Source organism: Kwoniella pini, chromosome 7 (genome assembly GCF_000512605.2).
Source record: "Kwoniella pini CBS 10737 chromosome 7, complete sequence".
In the NCBI taxonomy this organism is placed as follows: domain Eukaryota; kingdom Fungi; phylum Basidiomycota; class Tremellomycetes; order Tremellales; family Cryptococcaceae; genus Kwoniella; species Kwoniella pini.
In genome coordinates, this window is record NC_091722.1 from 1,189,063 (window position 1) to 1,205,820 (window position 16,758).

General features: G+C 39.8%; 7 protein-coding genes across 7 annotated transcripts; 2 read left to right on the forward strand and 5 right to left on the reverse strand.

Moving 5' to 3' along the window:
• Positions 1–767: 767 nt before the first annotated feature.
• On the reverse strand, positions 768–2,360 carry I206_105585 (cytoplasmic tRNA 2-thiolation protein 1; the record flags this gene model as incomplete). The annotated part of the gene is made up of 10 exons (XM_019155260.1): positions 768–905; positions 964–1,017; positions 1,071–1,114; positions 1,173–1,304; positions 1,365–1,423; positions 1,475–1,589; positions 1,644–1,763; positions 1,817–1,931; positions 1,989–2,107; positions 2,171–2,360. The coding sequence occupies 10 exons, from the start codon at positions 2,358–2,360 to the stop codon at positions 768–770; spliced, it is 1,086 nt and encodes a 361-aa protein (XP_019011414.1).
• Positions 2,361–2,712: 352 nt separating this feature from the next.
• On the reverse strand, positions 2,713–3,374 carry I206_105586 (uncharacterized protein; the record flags this gene model as incomplete). Its single annotated transcript, XM_019155259.1, has 2 exons — positions 2,713–2,913; positions 3,096–3,374. 2 exons carry the CDS (start codon positions 3,372–3,374, stop codon positions 2,713–2,715), a joined length of 480 nt encoding a protein of 159 aa, XP_019011413.1.
• A 453-nt stretch (positions 3,375–3,827) lies between these two features.
• I206_105587 (60S ribosomal uL1 domain-containing protein) lies at positions 3,828–4,696 on the forward strand (the record flags this gene model as incomplete). Its single annotated transcript, XM_019155258.1, has 3 exons — positions 3,828–3,995; positions 4,118–4,567; positions 4,634–4,696. 3 exons carry the CDS (start codon positions 3,828–3,830, stop codon positions 4,694–4,696), a joined length of 681 nt encoding a protein of 226 aa, XP_019011412.1.
• Positions 4,697–5,787: 1,091 nt separating this feature from the next.
• Positions 5,788–8,280, forward strand: I206_105588 (uncharacterized protein; the record flags this gene model as incomplete). The annotated part of the gene is made up of 7 exons (XM_019155257.1): positions 5,788–6,056; positions 6,160–6,456; positions 6,546–7,215; positions 7,276–7,625; positions 7,688–7,832; positions 7,890–7,926; positions 7,991–8,280. The coding sequence occupies 7 exons, from the start codon at positions 5,788–5,790 to the stop codon at positions 8,278–8,280; spliced, it is 2,058 nt and encodes a 685-aa protein (XP_019011411.1).
• Positions 8,281–8,571: 291 nt separating this feature from the next.
• Positions 8,572–9,327, reverse strand: I206_105589 (uncharacterized protein; the record flags this gene model as incomplete). Its single annotated transcript, XM_019155256.1, has 4 exons — positions 8,572–8,694; positions 8,775–8,920; positions 9,013–9,107; positions 9,260–9,327. The coding sequence occupies 4 exons, from the start codon at positions 9,325–9,327 to the stop codon at positions 8,572–8,574; spliced, it is 432 nt and encodes a 143-aa protein (XP_019011410.1).
• A 432-nt stretch (positions 9,328–9,759) lies between these two features.
• On the reverse strand, positions 9,760–12,077 carry I206_105590 (uncharacterized protein; the record flags this gene model as incomplete). The annotated part of the gene is made up of 11 exons (XM_070203153.1): positions 9,760–9,821; positions 9,886–10,169; positions 10,271–10,459; positions 10,535–10,749; positions 10,819–10,938; positions 10,995–11,090; positions 11,147–11,215; positions 11,277–11,430; positions 11,500–11,583; positions 11,649–11,760; positions 11,876–12,077. 11 exons carry the CDS (start codon positions 12,075–12,077, stop codon positions 9,760–9,762), a joined length of 1,587 nt encoding a protein of 528 aa, XP_070059254.1.
• Positions 12,078–12,757: 680 nt separating this feature from the next.
• I206_105591 (uncharacterized protein) lies at positions 12,758–16,664 on the reverse strand (the record flags this gene model as incomplete). Its single annotated transcript, XM_070203154.1, has 9 exons — positions 12,758–12,907; positions 12,971–13,093; positions 13,167–13,392; positions 13,474–14,975; positions 15,029–15,216; positions 15,285–15,294; positions 15,359–15,718; positions 15,779–16,308; positions 16,376–16,664. The coding sequence occupies 9 exons, from the start codon at positions 16,662–16,664 to the stop codon at positions 12,758–12,760; spliced, it is 3,378 nt and encodes a 1,125-aa protein (XP_070059255.1).
• Positions 16,665–16,758: the final 94 nt, after the last annotated feature.

Here is a 16,758-nt window from a genome sequence, read left to right on the forward strand (position 1 = left end):
TCATCGTGTGACAGAGCCTCGCGGGTTGCGGGAACCAACCTGTTATGACCAGAAAGGATCACTCGAAGGCTAGAATGGACGAAGTAAGAATATCGTCATTGCATACGGCCGGCATAGTCGGTCTTGTGTAGTTGTGGATTGTGTGACGAAGGGGGAGTGCTTATTTGAAATTCAAAGGAGGTTTGTGAGAATACAGGTGCGCGTCATCCGGCGTCAGTAGTCAGTAAGAAAGAGGGGGAGGACTGATCGAGGAAAGACAAAGGTTGACATAGAATAATTTGTCTAAGGCGGAATTGTACTGTACAATGGAAAGAGGTAAGCATTATTGTAAGGATGGTACGCTATCCTGTGTGCTGTGACGAATATAGCAGACCTAGACCCATACACTCAACTAGTATCAGGCAAGCGGTGGCAAAGTTTAACAGATGGAGAGGGAATATCCTTAAACGCACTGTGTTGATTTCCAGTCCTTTCCTCCGTCGTTCCTCCTACCTCAGCTTATCAGTCGACCCCGAAAGCATAAATGGATATTCTGCTCACATCCGAAGAGTTCTCGAAGAGGAAAGAAGAGATGAAATACAAGTAACGAAGAGAGAAAGAGTTGACCCATTGACATGTGAGACAGTTTTGATGGTTGCACGGACCATCTATGCAACTAATCTTGCCACGTGTGATTGAAAAGGGTAATGACGAGCTATGAAGGGGTAATGCATGTGCAGGGTATATATATGTGTTGATACAATAATGTACAGTTGAGCAATCTATTGTTATCTTATTTCTATAGCTTGAATGGCTTTTTCAATACCTTCTGTAGGTTGAGTAACGCCAATATTACTGTATCTCTCAAACATTGGAATTGTTCGATGTCCAGTCGGAGCAGCTGAAGTACTATCTTGTTTCTGACGCTGTATAACATGTATGCTCTTAGCTCTCATTACACTTGTTGAAAGGTATATAACTCACTAAGGCTGATCGATCTAATCCTGCTTCCAAACCTTCCAGCAATGCGCATGCTTTCTGCAAATCCAATAGAATTAGTTCTATAGGGATCAAGAACTGGGTTAACTTACACAAAGATCGTTGGAAGATATGTATCCACATCTGAGACAAGTTTCTATTCCACTCCGTCAGCTATGAAAACCCCCTTCTGGTTCGCAGATCGAATAGCTTACGCATCGCTTTCATTCCTTTTTGTACACTCTGTTCCAATTGGAATGATTCTCCGGAATGAATGATATCTACAATCGCACTTGGTCTGATAGCCTCCAAATCTTTCAAGAAGACTCGAGCGTGTCCTCGGTATGCTGCATGGGTGGTGGATTAGCTGGTAATCAAGGAGAAGATTAAGAATGATCGATACATACCATCCGGAGAATAGATACATTCGGTAGAAAAGTAGGTCAATTTCTTGAAATACGCATACCTGTGACTTCACTCAGCATACTTGGACCGATATTGATGGTGATAGACTTACATGACAATTTCCTTCTCGTAAGCATATTTGAAAGGTTTACTTCTCTTGATCGTATCTTCAGATTGAGTGGTCACTGCAGTACATCTACCAAGACGAGCGATATCTCCTCGCATGACTTTACGATTTATCCTTAGCTTTCCGTTCGTCAACTTTGCAAAAGACCACTCACTATTCATCAAGACTGTCTCGGCAATATCATCCGCATTATGTCCCGTAACTATATGATCTACTCCTAATTGAGCTGCTCCTCGATCTAAAGCTTGTCTTCTGAAAACTCCGCAGAAAGTGCCTATAGCGCAATATAAGCTATGACCCATGGCGAGAAGGTAATTGTGAGCTTACAGTTATTACGTCTTCCTACTTGTTCTACAATCTTATCCATAGTCCAGCCATACAACTCATTATACGATAAAATCTTCAACGGTAATCCATATTCAACTTGATTTTGCTTGACAGTCTGTTCACTAAATATCAGCTAAACTCACAGACAAAACTTCAAGGATGAACAGCTGACCTCGAGCGAATCATCCCTATATCCTGTAATACCTTCATCAATGGAAAGTAAAAATAAGTCTAATCCATAATCATGACGCTTATTCAAAACAGACAAAACATGTGCCAACACAGTTGAATCTAAGAAATTTAACATAAATCAGCTTGTCCATTTCCTTTGCACTGAGAGTTTTCGAGAATTACCTTTTCCACCACTTGCACCTATTGCTACTTTTTCACCTCTTTCAAATATACCTTTACCCTCGGTAATTGTATTATGAACTTCAGTTTCAAATACTTCAAAAAAACAATCTTTACAAACTTGTTGACCTGTTTTTGGTCTTTTAACTAATGCTCTAGCTGTATGACAAAGGGAACAAGGCGTTGGAGGCATTTTTAATGGTATTGAATGCCGTTTGATAGCATATATGAATATAAGAAAGTAAAAAATATGTGCAAAATACAAAAAGTTGAATACCACGAAATCGATTGGGTGGCAAAAATAGCATTTTTCAACATTAACGCGGCTCACACGTGTCTGACTCTCTACAAGCTTGAGATCTGATAATGTCCAGGTTCTCGAAATTGGTAGAGCAGTATACGGCGAGTTGCAATCTGCTTATTCGGTTGACGATCGAGGCAGACAGAAGCCTGGGTGCCAATGCTCAGATATGGCAAATGCAGTGTTACTATTCATACAACAATACGCTATTATGATTTGTCTACCTCGACATCAATTTCACCTCTTATTGTCCCTCGACTAGCGGTACTTGCGCCTTTTGCGCTTCCTCTATTGGACTTGCTCCGCTCAATCCACTTTCCAAAGGTAGTCCAGCTTCGGCTCTTTTCTCAGCTTCGAGGTCGATTTTAATTCGATGTAATTGGTTGAAAACTTGTGAACGCAAATAAGCTCCGAAGGGTGTAAGGTCTTTCGATGCCCTTGATAGCTGAGAGATTGTATCATCAGCATTGATTTCCTCTGTATGAACATGGATTTGAATTTTTCAACTAATCATCAAGCTGGGACACTTAAAAAATCAGACAAGCAGGAGTAATCCCATTTGAACGTATACATCAAAGTGTCGACCCCATCCTACAATCATTCTTTCACTGAGAATCATTAACTCACCAATAATCCCTCCGATCCACCAGCTTTCTCAACATCCCTAACACGTCTCATTTGCATCTTCACACCTCGTAATTTCGGTAAGACATCTTTATCCGTTCCAACAGTTTCACTTAATAGATTTATTGGCCAATCTACCCTTGTGACATTAGGTTTGAAAGTTCTTTTTGTCTTTTGCAATGATTTTGGCTTGTTATTTCCAGCTCGTGTTGGTGATATGGGTAAGATTGAAGGGTTAGAACGACGAGATAAAAGGGTTGACAGATTTGGGAATTTTGACATTGCGTTAGGTCGTATCAAACCGCCGGTCGAGCTGATTGTGAAAGCGGGAAAGGAGGTTTTCTATTTGAAGGAATGTATTGCGATGATATTCTTAGCTAGAGTCGTGATCGGTAGTGTATGCTTGTACTTCAGCTTTAATTATCGTTCGTTGTCATTGATTATATGCACTAAACTTGGTGAAATCCGAAATATCTCGAGTGTATCCTTCACTTCGCTTTCAACCTCCACCCTTGAATGTGAAAAGTGCCACAACATCTTTTTGAAACGCCGGTGTCATAAAACTCCGATGAAAAATATCGAAACCTCTTCACTTTGCGGTCTCCTCACTATTGCCATGCATTCACACTCTCACTCACTCACACTATTAAACATTTCAACACGAATTAACATTTCATATCCTCTTCTTTATCCATCAAGACCCGTTTTACTCCGGCCTGATAATCATTCTCCAAAATGTCCAAACTTCAGGCATCAAGCGTGCGAGGGTCTATCAAAACCCTTCTTGCCCAATCTTCCCTTGATACCCACAAGGAAGCCGGTGGTAAGAAGAGAAACTTCGTCGAGACCATCGAACTTCAAATCGGTCTTAAGAACTACGATCCTCAAAGAGATAAGCGATTCGTGAGTTACGTATTTGATAGCGAATGACGAAGCAGATCTGGAGGTGTAAGAGAAAAGCCTTAGAGAGAGACAGAGGAATGGCTGTATCGAGGAAAATTGCTGATAATTCACTTGTCACATAGTCCGGTACCGTCAAACTTCCCCACGTACCTCGACCAAGAATGCAACTTTGTATTCTTGCCGATGCCGCCGATGTTGACAGAGCTAAGCAACTTGATGAAGAACTCCCCTTCATGACTGTTGAGGATCTTAAAAAACTCAACAAGAACAAGAAGCTCGTTAAGAAACTCGCTCAAAAATACGATGCTTTCTTAGCTTCCGAAGCTCTGATCAAACAAATTCCTAGACTTTTAGGTCCAGGTCTTTCAAAGGCTGGTAAATTCCCTACCCCTGTATCTCACTCCGAAGACCTCCAAAGAAAGGTTACCGAAGTTAGATCTACCATCAAGTTCCAACTTAAAAAGGTACTCTGTCTCGGTGTTGCCGTTGGTCACGTTGATATGGAAGAGGATCAAATTATGCAAAACACCATGTTGGCCATCAACTTCTTGATCTCCCTTCTTAAGAAACAAGTGAGTTGATCAGTTGACGAACAGTCTTAAACTGAGAATGCATAACTGACTCGCTTTCTTCCACAGTGGCAAAACATCCAATCTCTTACCATCAAATCCACCATGGGTAAACCTCAAAGACTCTTCTAAGTCTTCCGTAGGTTTATGAACTATTTGCTGTGAAGAGAAAGTAGGATGAAAGGAGGATATGACAAGGTTATAGGAAACGATCAAATGGGCAAAACAGGAGCACTCGCACGCTTATACCCAAGTCCTGTCTGAGCCCTTAATTGGGTTTATTTGTCGGGGACCGAGGGGAGCCTTATTTGATTGAATTTTATAGCTTTGAATTGTTCTTGTGATTTCTGCTTCTCTTTGTACCATCGTAGTTTATGAGGATCGGTAGTCCTGAATGCATTCGTGCTTCACAAGTTTCGACCTGTCCATTCGAAGAATTGCATTTTTACATACCTTCTCGGTATATCGTTCAACGCGATCACACGTACTACTTAATCATGATTGGGATTGCACAATAAGTAACTTAACTCTAATTAGCGTTTATTAAATCGGCTATCTATACCAAACTCGTAGATTTTGTCATACTTATCACACCTTAGTTCAAGGAAATTGTCCGGTATTTTCGGGATATAAAATTAAAGATCTTCCCGGATCATTTAATAATGTTTTGTTTGTGCCTTATAGCAGCATGACTAAACCGTTACAAAAAGCTGACTCGATTCCACGTCAATGATCCTGAAGACGAATCAGCTTGTATGATTACACTCGAAAGCACTTAAGATGCATGCGAGGAGCGCTCGTTCTCCGCCTGCATTCATCAACCAATCGGGTATATAATTGAAGGGAAATATTCCCGGCCCGATAAGGATGAAGGCCGAATGACCGTGACCGAAGGAAATCGGACATAAAGTTAATCAAAAGTTGGTCTTATATCACACAATCACAAATGAAAAGTTGACTCGATTGATTATATCAACAAAACCCTTTCTCGAATAATATGAATATTATATCCTCAAGAAAATTCTACTGATATCACAAATCATATAATAGGCTATCAAAGATATTTGCGACTTTACTTTTTTTCATCTACATCCTGTGAACCAGACATCATGTCATTGACTACTTTGTAAGGCGGGGTAGAACTATCCTATCCACCGGATCCGAACAACGTCTTACACCAAAAAACGCTTAAGATTCACTTATAACAACGCAACAACTACACAATGTCACATCGCTCTTCATCCCCTTTCAATCCCAATCCCCCTTCTGCGTCCTCTTCTCCTCGCCGAACTGGTTCTCCACTTCCATCAAGAGGAAGAACTTCTTCCCCGCGTCCTCCTCCAAGTTATGCGAGAGCTTCTTTAGACCGATCACCCTCCCTGAATCCCATGGTACTGGATGATAGACCCCGTGTACCTCCTCCTATATACCTCAGGTCGTCCAGTCCGGGTACAAGTGGGAAAGGTTCGATGAAAATTCATGTTCCAGCTTGGTACGTCTGAAACTTTGACTTCACATCTCATACGACATTCGATATTGTCGTTACCATCCCCTTGCAAATTTAGCTGATCTTTGAAATATGTTGTGGCTATCAGGGGTGTTTCCTTGGTCCGGCCACCACGACACCTAGATTTACACCCTCTTGAAGCAGGTTCCACAACTCTAGAACCTCCAAGCGAAGATACTGTCCTATCTGGTTCTTTGGAAGTCACAATGAAAGAACGACGTCGAGTCAAAGCAATTTCTATCGGTGTTCAAAGCGTTTGCAGATTACATATGGGTGCGAATAGAGGTTGGGAAGAAGATGGGATTTTCGAAAGAGGTGTAGAGGTTTTAGGTCCCACTGATATAGAGATGGAAGAGGGTATCTGGCTTGAGAAGGGCAGTCAATCGTGCGTTGACTTCTGATATGAAACAGAAGGATTTGACTATGATCTAGCACGTTGAGGTGTTGGCCAAGCCAAGCTGACTCTGCTCACAGATTCTCATTCACGATCATTCTTCCTGCTACACTAGCCACCACAGACTTTCACAATTTTGGACGTGTCTCATATATCCTCACAGCCAAAGTAGAAGGTATACAATCCTCAACATCATTCTCATCAATGTTCAAAATTGCTTCGACTTCTTCTCCAGCATTAGATCCCACAATACCCAATGTAGGAGATTTTGAGCGTGTCTTGGCTCGTTCTGACAAATTGGTTTCTACTGGATTGGCTAATCGAGGAGGTCATACAAGTCAAGAATCATTAGTACATCAAACTCGTGGTCTTGCTTTGGATATCAATGATGAAAGCCAAGAAGATCCATTGTGGGACAATGACGCTATAACAGTTGGGGAAGGTCCTTCTTCCGTTCAAGGTTTATACACAAGAAGAGAAGACCCTCCCAGACCTTGTTCTCATGTTCCACCCTTGTCCCTGTCTCCAGATCAACTTCCCTCCAATCCACTATCAAGGCGTCATTCACATTCCGATGCATATGCCAAGACCGAGAAGAACGGTTGGATGAAAGGTGATTTGGTCGCTTCGAAAGCACTCATTGTACATGCGAATCCATCAAGGACTGGTGGTGTCACTCAACTGGATATCCGGAAAGAAGGTTTCGTGGATGGATTGGGAATCTGGAGATTTACTGCAAATGCTGATGTGGTAGGTGTCTCTCCATTGCGCTTGTGCTTCAATGTTATACACGAAATAACATTGTGATAGTTTTCTATATCATCGGTCCTTCTGATATCTATCAAGCTACCAGCACCATCTAGTACAACAACAGTCTTCCTCGCTCGACTCATCTTATCTCAATCATATAGTATTGTATCCCCTCGAACGCCCAATCAGCCTGCTCACTCACCTGAGACGAGTAGACAACATATCCTATACCAAGTTGGTAGACCTCATAAGGCAAATGAAAAGTATCCGGGCAGAGAAGTCGAGGCTTTATGGAGAGGTAAAGATGTTCCTGGTAAAGGGAAAAGGGATGAGGCGGATTCAGGATGGGTTATCAGAGCTGTAGCTAGACTGCCTGGGCACGACAAAATTAGACCAACGACGTGCGACGGGTATGATGTTCCGCTTACGGTAGATTCAGAGCTCTTGTCTGAACTAGTCATTTTGATGGTAGTACGATCACTCCGATTCGAGTCAAACATGAAATGCTCCTACAAATATTCTATTCTGTTGATGGACGTTGTGTTCACAATGATCCCATTGAAGGTCCGGGTGAACTGAGAATGATGAGTGTCAAGATGCCTATCGCTGTGCCTTCGGTGAGTACAGTATAATATGCGATATTAATAGTACAAATGGCTAATAATTTTTTGAAGTGTTGTCTGACTTTGAACGCATTGGATTTACCAACTTGTAAGTCGGGCAGTACTTAGCTGACGATAGCGAATAAGAGCTAACTAATTTGAATCATTTCCAGACGAAGTAGCTCATTCAGCTCCAACTGAAAATATAGATAGTATAATTTCTTCTCCACCAGGTAAAAATCTTTGTATGTGCGGATCAACTTTCGCAGAATTAGGTGAAGCAGCTATGAGACGTATGCAAAGTGTAGAACAAGATGAAGAAGATGAAAGAATTAATCAAACTTTGAATCCACCTCCTATTGGATCTAGACAAAGTAGTGGAAATGGAAATGGTGAAAAAGATTTAGAAAGTAGAAGAGATAGTCATAGTGGAAGTGGACCTGGACCTTCTGGAAGTCAGTAGGAATCGATTGTTATAAAAATGGCTCAGGTATATCGAATTTTTATTCTTCTATTTTTGTTTTCTGCCTATACTATAATTTGCTTTGGATCTAGTCTTCTTAATTTATATTCTATAATAATCAATAATGCAAATGGAAATGATCTTCGTTTTTTCATCATTCTCAAGATCTCCATACAGTATTGCTAACAAATTTCCTTCATCTTAATTGCTTGAAAAAAAAAAGTATGTTGACCAGAAATCAATTGGAAAAAATACATAATCTCGCATCTTAATATCTTTAATTCAATAAAATTATTGAGTAGATTGATTACCACCACGAGGTTTGACAATTGGTTCCCATGCTCTAATTTTCGGTGCAGTTGTAGAATAAGTTTTAAATGATCCTCTTGTACCAGTCATATTTTCAACATAAGGCTAATCAAAAGTTTTGATATATCAGCTCAAAATCGATAGATAGATAGATTAAAGAAGATAAATCGAATACAAAAACTAACAATTTTCCAAGGTGGTGTAACTGATTTTACTATAGGATCTTCAGAAGGTGCATCTTTTCTAATATGTGATAACCAAGAATGCCATTCTGGTGGAACTTGAGAAGCATTAAAATCATCTTGTGAATAATCTACCCATCTATGACGACCTTTTTAATAAATATTAATTAGTCGAATGAATTTTTTTATTCATTTGATTTTTACATTAAATCGTCGAATGCGAAAAACACAATTGACTTACCAGGTATCTCTTCATTTGGATCTGTATTTTCAAAATATCTATTTCCTAATTGATCTGTTCCTACTAATTTACCCATCTTTGCATCACCAATATATCTATTTCATATAATTATCAACATTAGCTCTGTTAATTCATTAACATTCCCACTGTCCGATATCTGTTTAATCTATTTTTTTATATATTTTGTGATAAATTTATCTTTTGTTGGAATCCATTTATCCAATCAATAATCAACAAAAATACTCACGTCATTTGTCTAAACCATTCTTTAAATCCTACAGATCTAGCATGTCGAATTGTACGTGCTAACGACATTGTATATAATTGATTATTTGTATAATCGATGTATGATGTAGAATTGATAACAACTTGATTTGAATCGATGATACCCATAACATCTCGAGTAACATCTACAATTACGAAGGAGCGACATAACGGGATCAAATTCCTTTTAGCGATAATTCAATTGGTCCAATGATATGTGGCACCAAGCATCTTTGTATTCATATTTCATCAATGAATAATTTTCCATCGTCAGATGCATCATATTTCATATGTATCTATAGAGTACATAATTGCGCTTCAAAAGTATATATGGATCGATATATCGATCCAAACTCAACTGTGTCCACATCACAAAGCAAAAAATCAATATGAGGAGTCAAATAGTATTACATGTAAGAATTGTATATCTCTAGCACAGTCTTTTGAAAATGCTTGACTCATCTCAGTCACGAGAAACGATGATTATACAGGATGATCAAATTTGGGTCCCGTTGCTGGTGGTCCAGGAGCTGTAGTGACTGCAGCTGCGAATATTAGGCGCATCAGCTACGATTTGAGCCCGCGCCATACTAGGAATGGCCCACTTACGAACGGAAGTAGCAGTGCCGGTGGTGTCCGCACTGGCTATCGAAGCGGTATCACCTACAGCGGCAGTCGCGCTGGTGGGAGGAGTAGATTTGGTAGCGGTTGTAGTGGTTGGAGATGAAGGAACGGATGAAGTGGAAGAATGGAAAGATTCAGGAACAGAAGATTTCCTCGATGTAGGTGCATTAGGTGAAGTTACTGTTGATCCTGATGAGGTTTTTGGAGACTTGTCACCGAATATCCACTGCCTCACTTTGTCTTCCATCTCCTGTCGATCTTTGGGCAGGCTACGAGATAAGTGGTCAGCAACGCGATTACTTCTTCGATTAACAGACAAGCCGGACGTGGCTGCAAGAATGTGATATAAAGCAAGCTATTCTTCACTCACTTGTCAACATCCAATTTAGGCATCCATCTATCCCCCGAAACATGCTTGAAGAACCTCGAATCGGGTACTTCTCCTGAGGCTTCTCTCTTCTTAGCTAATTCCCTTTGTCTATCTTCGACCGTTGTCTTGGCTGCTGTCGCTCCATGCATATCAGCTGTTTTGATCGCGTCGGTGAGCTTTGCCCACAACCTATATGCGGTGCGCGATTAGCAGTTTCAAGGGGTATGAGGGTCCTTCCGGACAACCCGCAGTTCCTATGCTCACCTTCTCGACTCGTACTCTTCTTGTTCTGATTCCGGTAACACGTTCTTAGGTACGACTTTAGCTCTCGAAGGATCAAATACTGTCCTCTTCTCTTTTGTCTTCTTATCTGTAAAGTCCATGGCTGATGACCAATGTCCGGATAAGTCACCAATATCGGTTCGGCCTGGTCCAGTAACTTTCCCAGAGATCACGTTATATCCTCCCGATATCCATCCCTACGAGGCGCGAAGCATCAGCGACGTCTCCGGGCAAGGACCATCAAATCGCGAGGACAACTATCTCACCTTGGCCTTGAAGTCCACATCTGCGTGGTATTCCGTAGCTTGACAATCTACTGTCGAGAGTTCACATAACTCAAGCAACATCTTTCCGAACAGGATACCTCGGGCGTAGGTGTTTGGCATCTGAAGTATATCGGTTCAGCTGAAATTCTGAAAAAATTTCAGGAAGCGTAGCTCACAGTGATAACATAATCACCGTCCTCAGGCCTGTCAAGTAACCGTATTCTATCCTCTCCTTCCATGATGGTGGCAGCACTGTTACCCAAAAATTTACTCTATTTATGGTGTCAGCTGGTCCTTTACATGTTTACTCGGAGGAGACTGAACGTACCTTGGGTTTTAATTCTCCAGTCACTAACAATCCGTTCTTAGGAGATATATAGAAGAAAGCAGATACGGGCTAATTTCAGATATATGAGCTAAACTCATCCGCCTGACAGCCAGCCAAGATAAAAGCTCACAGGATGATGGGAAACTTGTTCAGCTACGTAGAATCCCTCAGTACCATCTGGGTAGGTATAGCTGCACCTGAAGAATTCTCCTAAAACGGGATTATATCTATGCGACTTGTCAGTTCTCACGTTGGTCAGGTACCAAACAAGTAGCTTACGGTTTCTTCACACTGTATAGTGTACAGGTCAGCTGACACAATCGTGTTTTATAGTTGAGGTATCATAGACTCACCCCTTAGGTTTGATGTGCCATCCACTAAGATAATAAGTCATAACTCTCAAAAATCGTTCTTTAGCATCAGGTTCGGCTCCGGCACTAATCACATAACGAATATCAGCTCTATATCTCGATAACTTCTGCAAGAACGGCAGCTGACATACCCAAAGATTAATTCTGGGTGGGAAAAGAAATCTGTAATTCTTTCAAGTAAACTTCTAGGTTCCAAAACAAAAGTAGGCAAGGCGATTTTGGTAAGATCCATTCCTGGACGTACTAAACACGTAATAAATGGACATTAGCAAGCTTGTAAAAATGCAATTAATGACCGATTGGTAGATGATAAAAATGCTGGAAAAAGAATATTTAATCTAGATTTGTATTAACTTACATTGAGAGATTAAAGCCATTAAAACATTTCCTTCTTCTTTATCTAAAGTAGAAGTATCATCTGGATCACCATCATCTATTTGAGTTTCACTATGTCCTTGACCATGATTTGAAGTTGAGGATAAAGCAGAAGCAGAAGATGCTCTTCTAGATTTAGATGATTTGAGTGATAATGAATCAATTCCTTGAGATAAAAGACCCATTTTGAAAAAAAAGGTCAAAGAGGAAGAAACTTTTTGTTATTGATTATGTACTCAAAACGATGTTTCACTTATTCAATATTATGCCAATGATGTTCACAGTAAAGTAAATATAAATCGACTTGATGGCAAATCCCTTTCCTATTTTCCTTGAAAACGCCAAGACTCCACAAATACTTTTAATCTTTAAGACCGCAAAGAGACTCTGAGTTGATCTATTGAACAATCAGCTGGATTAAATTTCTAAAATACTTGTAACTGTATGAAGGTGAAGAATAGATTGATTAGATAAATATGAAAAGTGAAAAGAAACGTTTTACTTTGTATCTATCTGACCGAGAAATAATAATGAGCGACTAGTCTCTTTTTCCGTTTAAACTCACACACTGCGTCATTCTCATTGTCACATTTTATTATTACGTGGGGGCCGAGCTCAACTCGAATATTACGTAATTACACTGCCTACCTAACCAGTCATAATTTAGTATCCTCGTACATAATTCGATGGCCCATGAACACATGCATGCAGAAGAAACACGAAACATTCCGAGGAAACATCCTATTACATGTAATACAATGACTCTATTGATCTACGCTTCCAGGATGTATATACTATAATGATAGAAAGGCGAATTATTAGGCAGGTCACATCTCGGTCAGATCGCCGAGATTATACCCGAAAATCACCATCCACCATCTGAAGCTCCTGGATGACTTCTATCACTACTAGCACTACTAATCATACGAGGAGTTTCTTCACCACGAGAATGTAATGAAGAAAGTGGTAATACACTTTCATCTTGAACTGGTTTCTTCAGATATACCTCGTCACCCTACATCGATCCAAAAATCAGCTCACAATTAGATGAATAACATTAATGCATTTTCTCGCTCACCTCAAGTGGAGTAGTAGAAAACGATAATCCTTTATCGAAGTGTTTTGAGAAACATTGTCTGGCAAGATCATAATCTATATGAGAAGAAAGTTTCTTTCGAGGTTGAACAGTAAGACTATGTCTCTATTGGCGTTATCAATGGTGTATCAGTAAACACACCATTTGAAATCTGCTAGAGGGAAAAGTCTAAACTCACGGCATCTACATTACTATCCAAAACTGCAGGTGAATGTGCTCCTTCACTAATACTCAATCTAATACTGAAATCTTTTTGACCTCTAGTCGATGCATTACCAGAAGATTTTTCCCAAAGTTCGATCGTACAATGAGAACAATAATCCAATTCGGGTATTCTAACATTTGTAAATGGAAGTCCAGATGACAAAAGAAGATGAACAAAAGTAGTAATATGGGATTCTTTGCTATAAAATATTATTCAAAAAACACCTTAATCAATATAATTCAATTTGATTTATTTACCAAAAAAACCCGAAAAAACTCACGTGAAATAAAAACAAGCCAAACTTTTTCCAGTAGTTTTAGCTTCATTTAAATCTTCCCAAACTTTTCTCAATAAAGGTAAACTAGTTAAAACTCCAATTTCTTCTTTTGCTTCAGCATCAAAACCATATTCTTGAGGTGCAACTAAATCAAAAAGTGCTTTTGCCATTCCATATAAGTCATGTAATCGTCTATCTTGGTTTTCAACTCCAGGTTTAAAATTTTGACCTTTTCCTTCAGGATCAAAAACTGCAAATAAAAAAGTTCTATTATGTAAACTATCATATTTTATACTATCATATAATTCAGAAACTCTTGAAGGATCAAATTTTTCTTGTTTAACTCCTACCCAATCTTCAAATATTTTTTCCCATCTTTCTCTAAATAACCAAGGTGAATCTCCAGAACACCATCTTTGTTGTGGAATTTTTTCAACATTTCCATTTTCATAATTTTTTCTCATAATTGATCTTAATTGTGTTAATTGTTCAATTACATCTTTTACAACTTCAACAGGTTCTTTTTTAAATGATTTTGGCCAAGCTAAATCAGGTCTTTTTTCAGTTTCACCTGTTCTCAGTAAGATTTTCAACTTCTTTTTAGCTTCTGTCATTTTTTCTTTTCCTGCATTATTATCATCTAATAAATCTCTTCTTTGAATCAAGTGACTAATTTGTGGACATGGTTCAGGTGGATTTCTATTTCCTGCGATTGTTGAAGAATGTGACGATGATCCACCTTCTAAACCTAATAAAGCATTTGCAAATATTTGAGCAGTATTGATTACACGTCTTTCAGATGAAGTGTAAACTTTGACGTTATTCAAAACATCCTTGTTCATGATCATGATATCCTTCTTGAAAGCATCACCAAGATCTCTAGATTGATACCTGCTAGAATGTGTACTTTCACCTCCCCACTTGATGACCAGCTGCATTTTCTCCAGTCCTTCAGGTATATCATCGTCTCCAAGTGGTTCACCGTTTAATTCTAACGGAGAGGCAGGTGGTTGTTCAGCACATGCAGGAGATACATCTCCATTGGATACCTTGGTGGCAGTTTCATCGATGGTAGAGAGATTATCCTTATCTTCGGTAGATTTGACATTTGGATTTTCATGAGGACCAGAAGAAGATCCCCTTCTGAGCCAATCATGTACTTTCTTTTTACCCTCAGTTTCAGTCAATTCATCTTCTTCGTCGGAACCTTTCTTCTCCTTCTTCTCCTTTTTATCCTTCTTCTCTTTATCACCTTTCTTCTTTTCAAAAGAGGGTTTGAGCTGTGCTTTCGTACCTGGTAACGACATCTTTTTGCCCAACGCTTCTTGGATTTGGCCCAATTTGGTCAACACTTCGGAAGTAATTCCAGGCGTTTGAGATGATTCTTCCGCAGCTGCTAAGATGTATTGAAGCTGCCTAGTATCCCTCAAGATGATCTCTTCTCGGTGACCTCTCAGGAGTCGCAGGAAAGGCTTCGACCATGGTTCGTGGGCTGGGAAGGAAAACTGCGCGGGTGCTATCAGCTCAAAGCCCCTAACAGCGAGAGACCTCAACTCACTTTCAGCTTCATCTTGGGTGTCCTATCTGCATGACGGAATATGGTGACTGTCGCTCTAAGTGTGGATGTAGTGGATCCGCCTCCAACTTCGTTGTCCGCTACGACCGCTGGCAAGCCAGATTGTATAGTCGATATTTTCCTTTCCCGAGCGAGTTGGCACACGCCGGATAGAATTTCCGCGGCTTTGTCTAAAAATATGTCAGGAAGTCAAGTCAGCTTTCTGATAGGAGTATCACTAAGACGGCATCTTGCTCACCGTAATACGCCTATATAATGCTCAGTCAGCAGAATACCTAAAAACAACATACATCGAAAAAGCGGAACACTTACCTGATTCCCTTTGACGAAACTCCACCCATTGACATCGATTACCATACTTCTAGATCCACATCTAAGCAGATCAAATCCACAGACTCTTTGTCCGAAGGCCTCAACTACATCTTTAGCATATTCACCTTCAGCTTCCGATAGAGGAGTGATGAATCTAGTTTCTTTTCCATCTGCATTACGTCTTACTAACCCATCTACTACAGGGGATTTACGTGTCTCAGCATGATAAAATTTGGAACCAACAGTATAGACTTTTATATCTTCGGCATTATCCACATTAATAAATTCTTCATAGATGTACGATCCGATTGTTCGAGGATGATATAAATTTGGATCATATTCACTTGACTTATTACCAACCTATACATCATACCATTAGTCATTCATTTTCATATGTCAAGAGCGATTATCCTCACTTACCTTTCTGAAAAGTCGACGTCCACCACCTCCTCTATGATATATATAAACATTATGATTTTCACCATCAACAGGTTTTTCTACAAAAGGCTTTTCAATAATTTGACCATCAATTATTATTGCATCTCCATCTTCTCTTAAAATAACTTCTTTACCACGAGGTACAGGTTGTTTTTTAGCTTTACCTTTCCATCTTTCAGGTATTATTAATTCTCCCCAATCATCTTCATCTTTTGCTTTTGGTCCAGGTAAAATTAATCCTAAATCTCTTCTAACTTTTCTTCTTAAAACTCTTGGTATTCTAGGTCCACCATCTCTTGATACTTCTGCTCTAGAAGGAGTAGGTACACCTATATGATCTAATATTGCCAATACAAGTCTTCTGTCCCATAGGAGGGATTGCAGGGAGAGAGAGTTGATAGAGATTGGTGGTGTTCTATTAGGTAATTGGGTATAAGAAATTGCTTTTGGAAGTGGAAAGTCGGTTGAGAAGAAAGAGATAAGAACGTCAACAGGAGGCCAGTGGGATATGTCTGGAGGGAGAACAACATCATTAGCGATACAACCAGTTTTGTTCACTTGATGAGAAGGATGACTTGCCCTCTTCAAGTATAACTACATCTCCAAAAATCTTGACATCCACTCCACCTCTTTCAATATCGACCAACCTGGTAAGGATTTCTCTCATAGCTTTACTTCTAGCTTTGACATCCATAGCGCATACACCTAGTACCACTACAGGTTTCTTTGAAGGCATCAGGGAAGTACCTGTAGAAGAATTTGAAGCGGTCATAGGAGAAGGAGAAGGTGGTCTCTTATCGTTAGAAGCCGAAGATGACTTTGAATAAAATCGAGCGGACGAAGGGGAGGGTGGTGGACCCATCGACATCTTTGCAAAGTGACAAATGACTATATACAAATGACTGGGAAGATGTACTTAACTGTTTAAGAATATGAATGAAAGGTAGAATAGATTGGATACA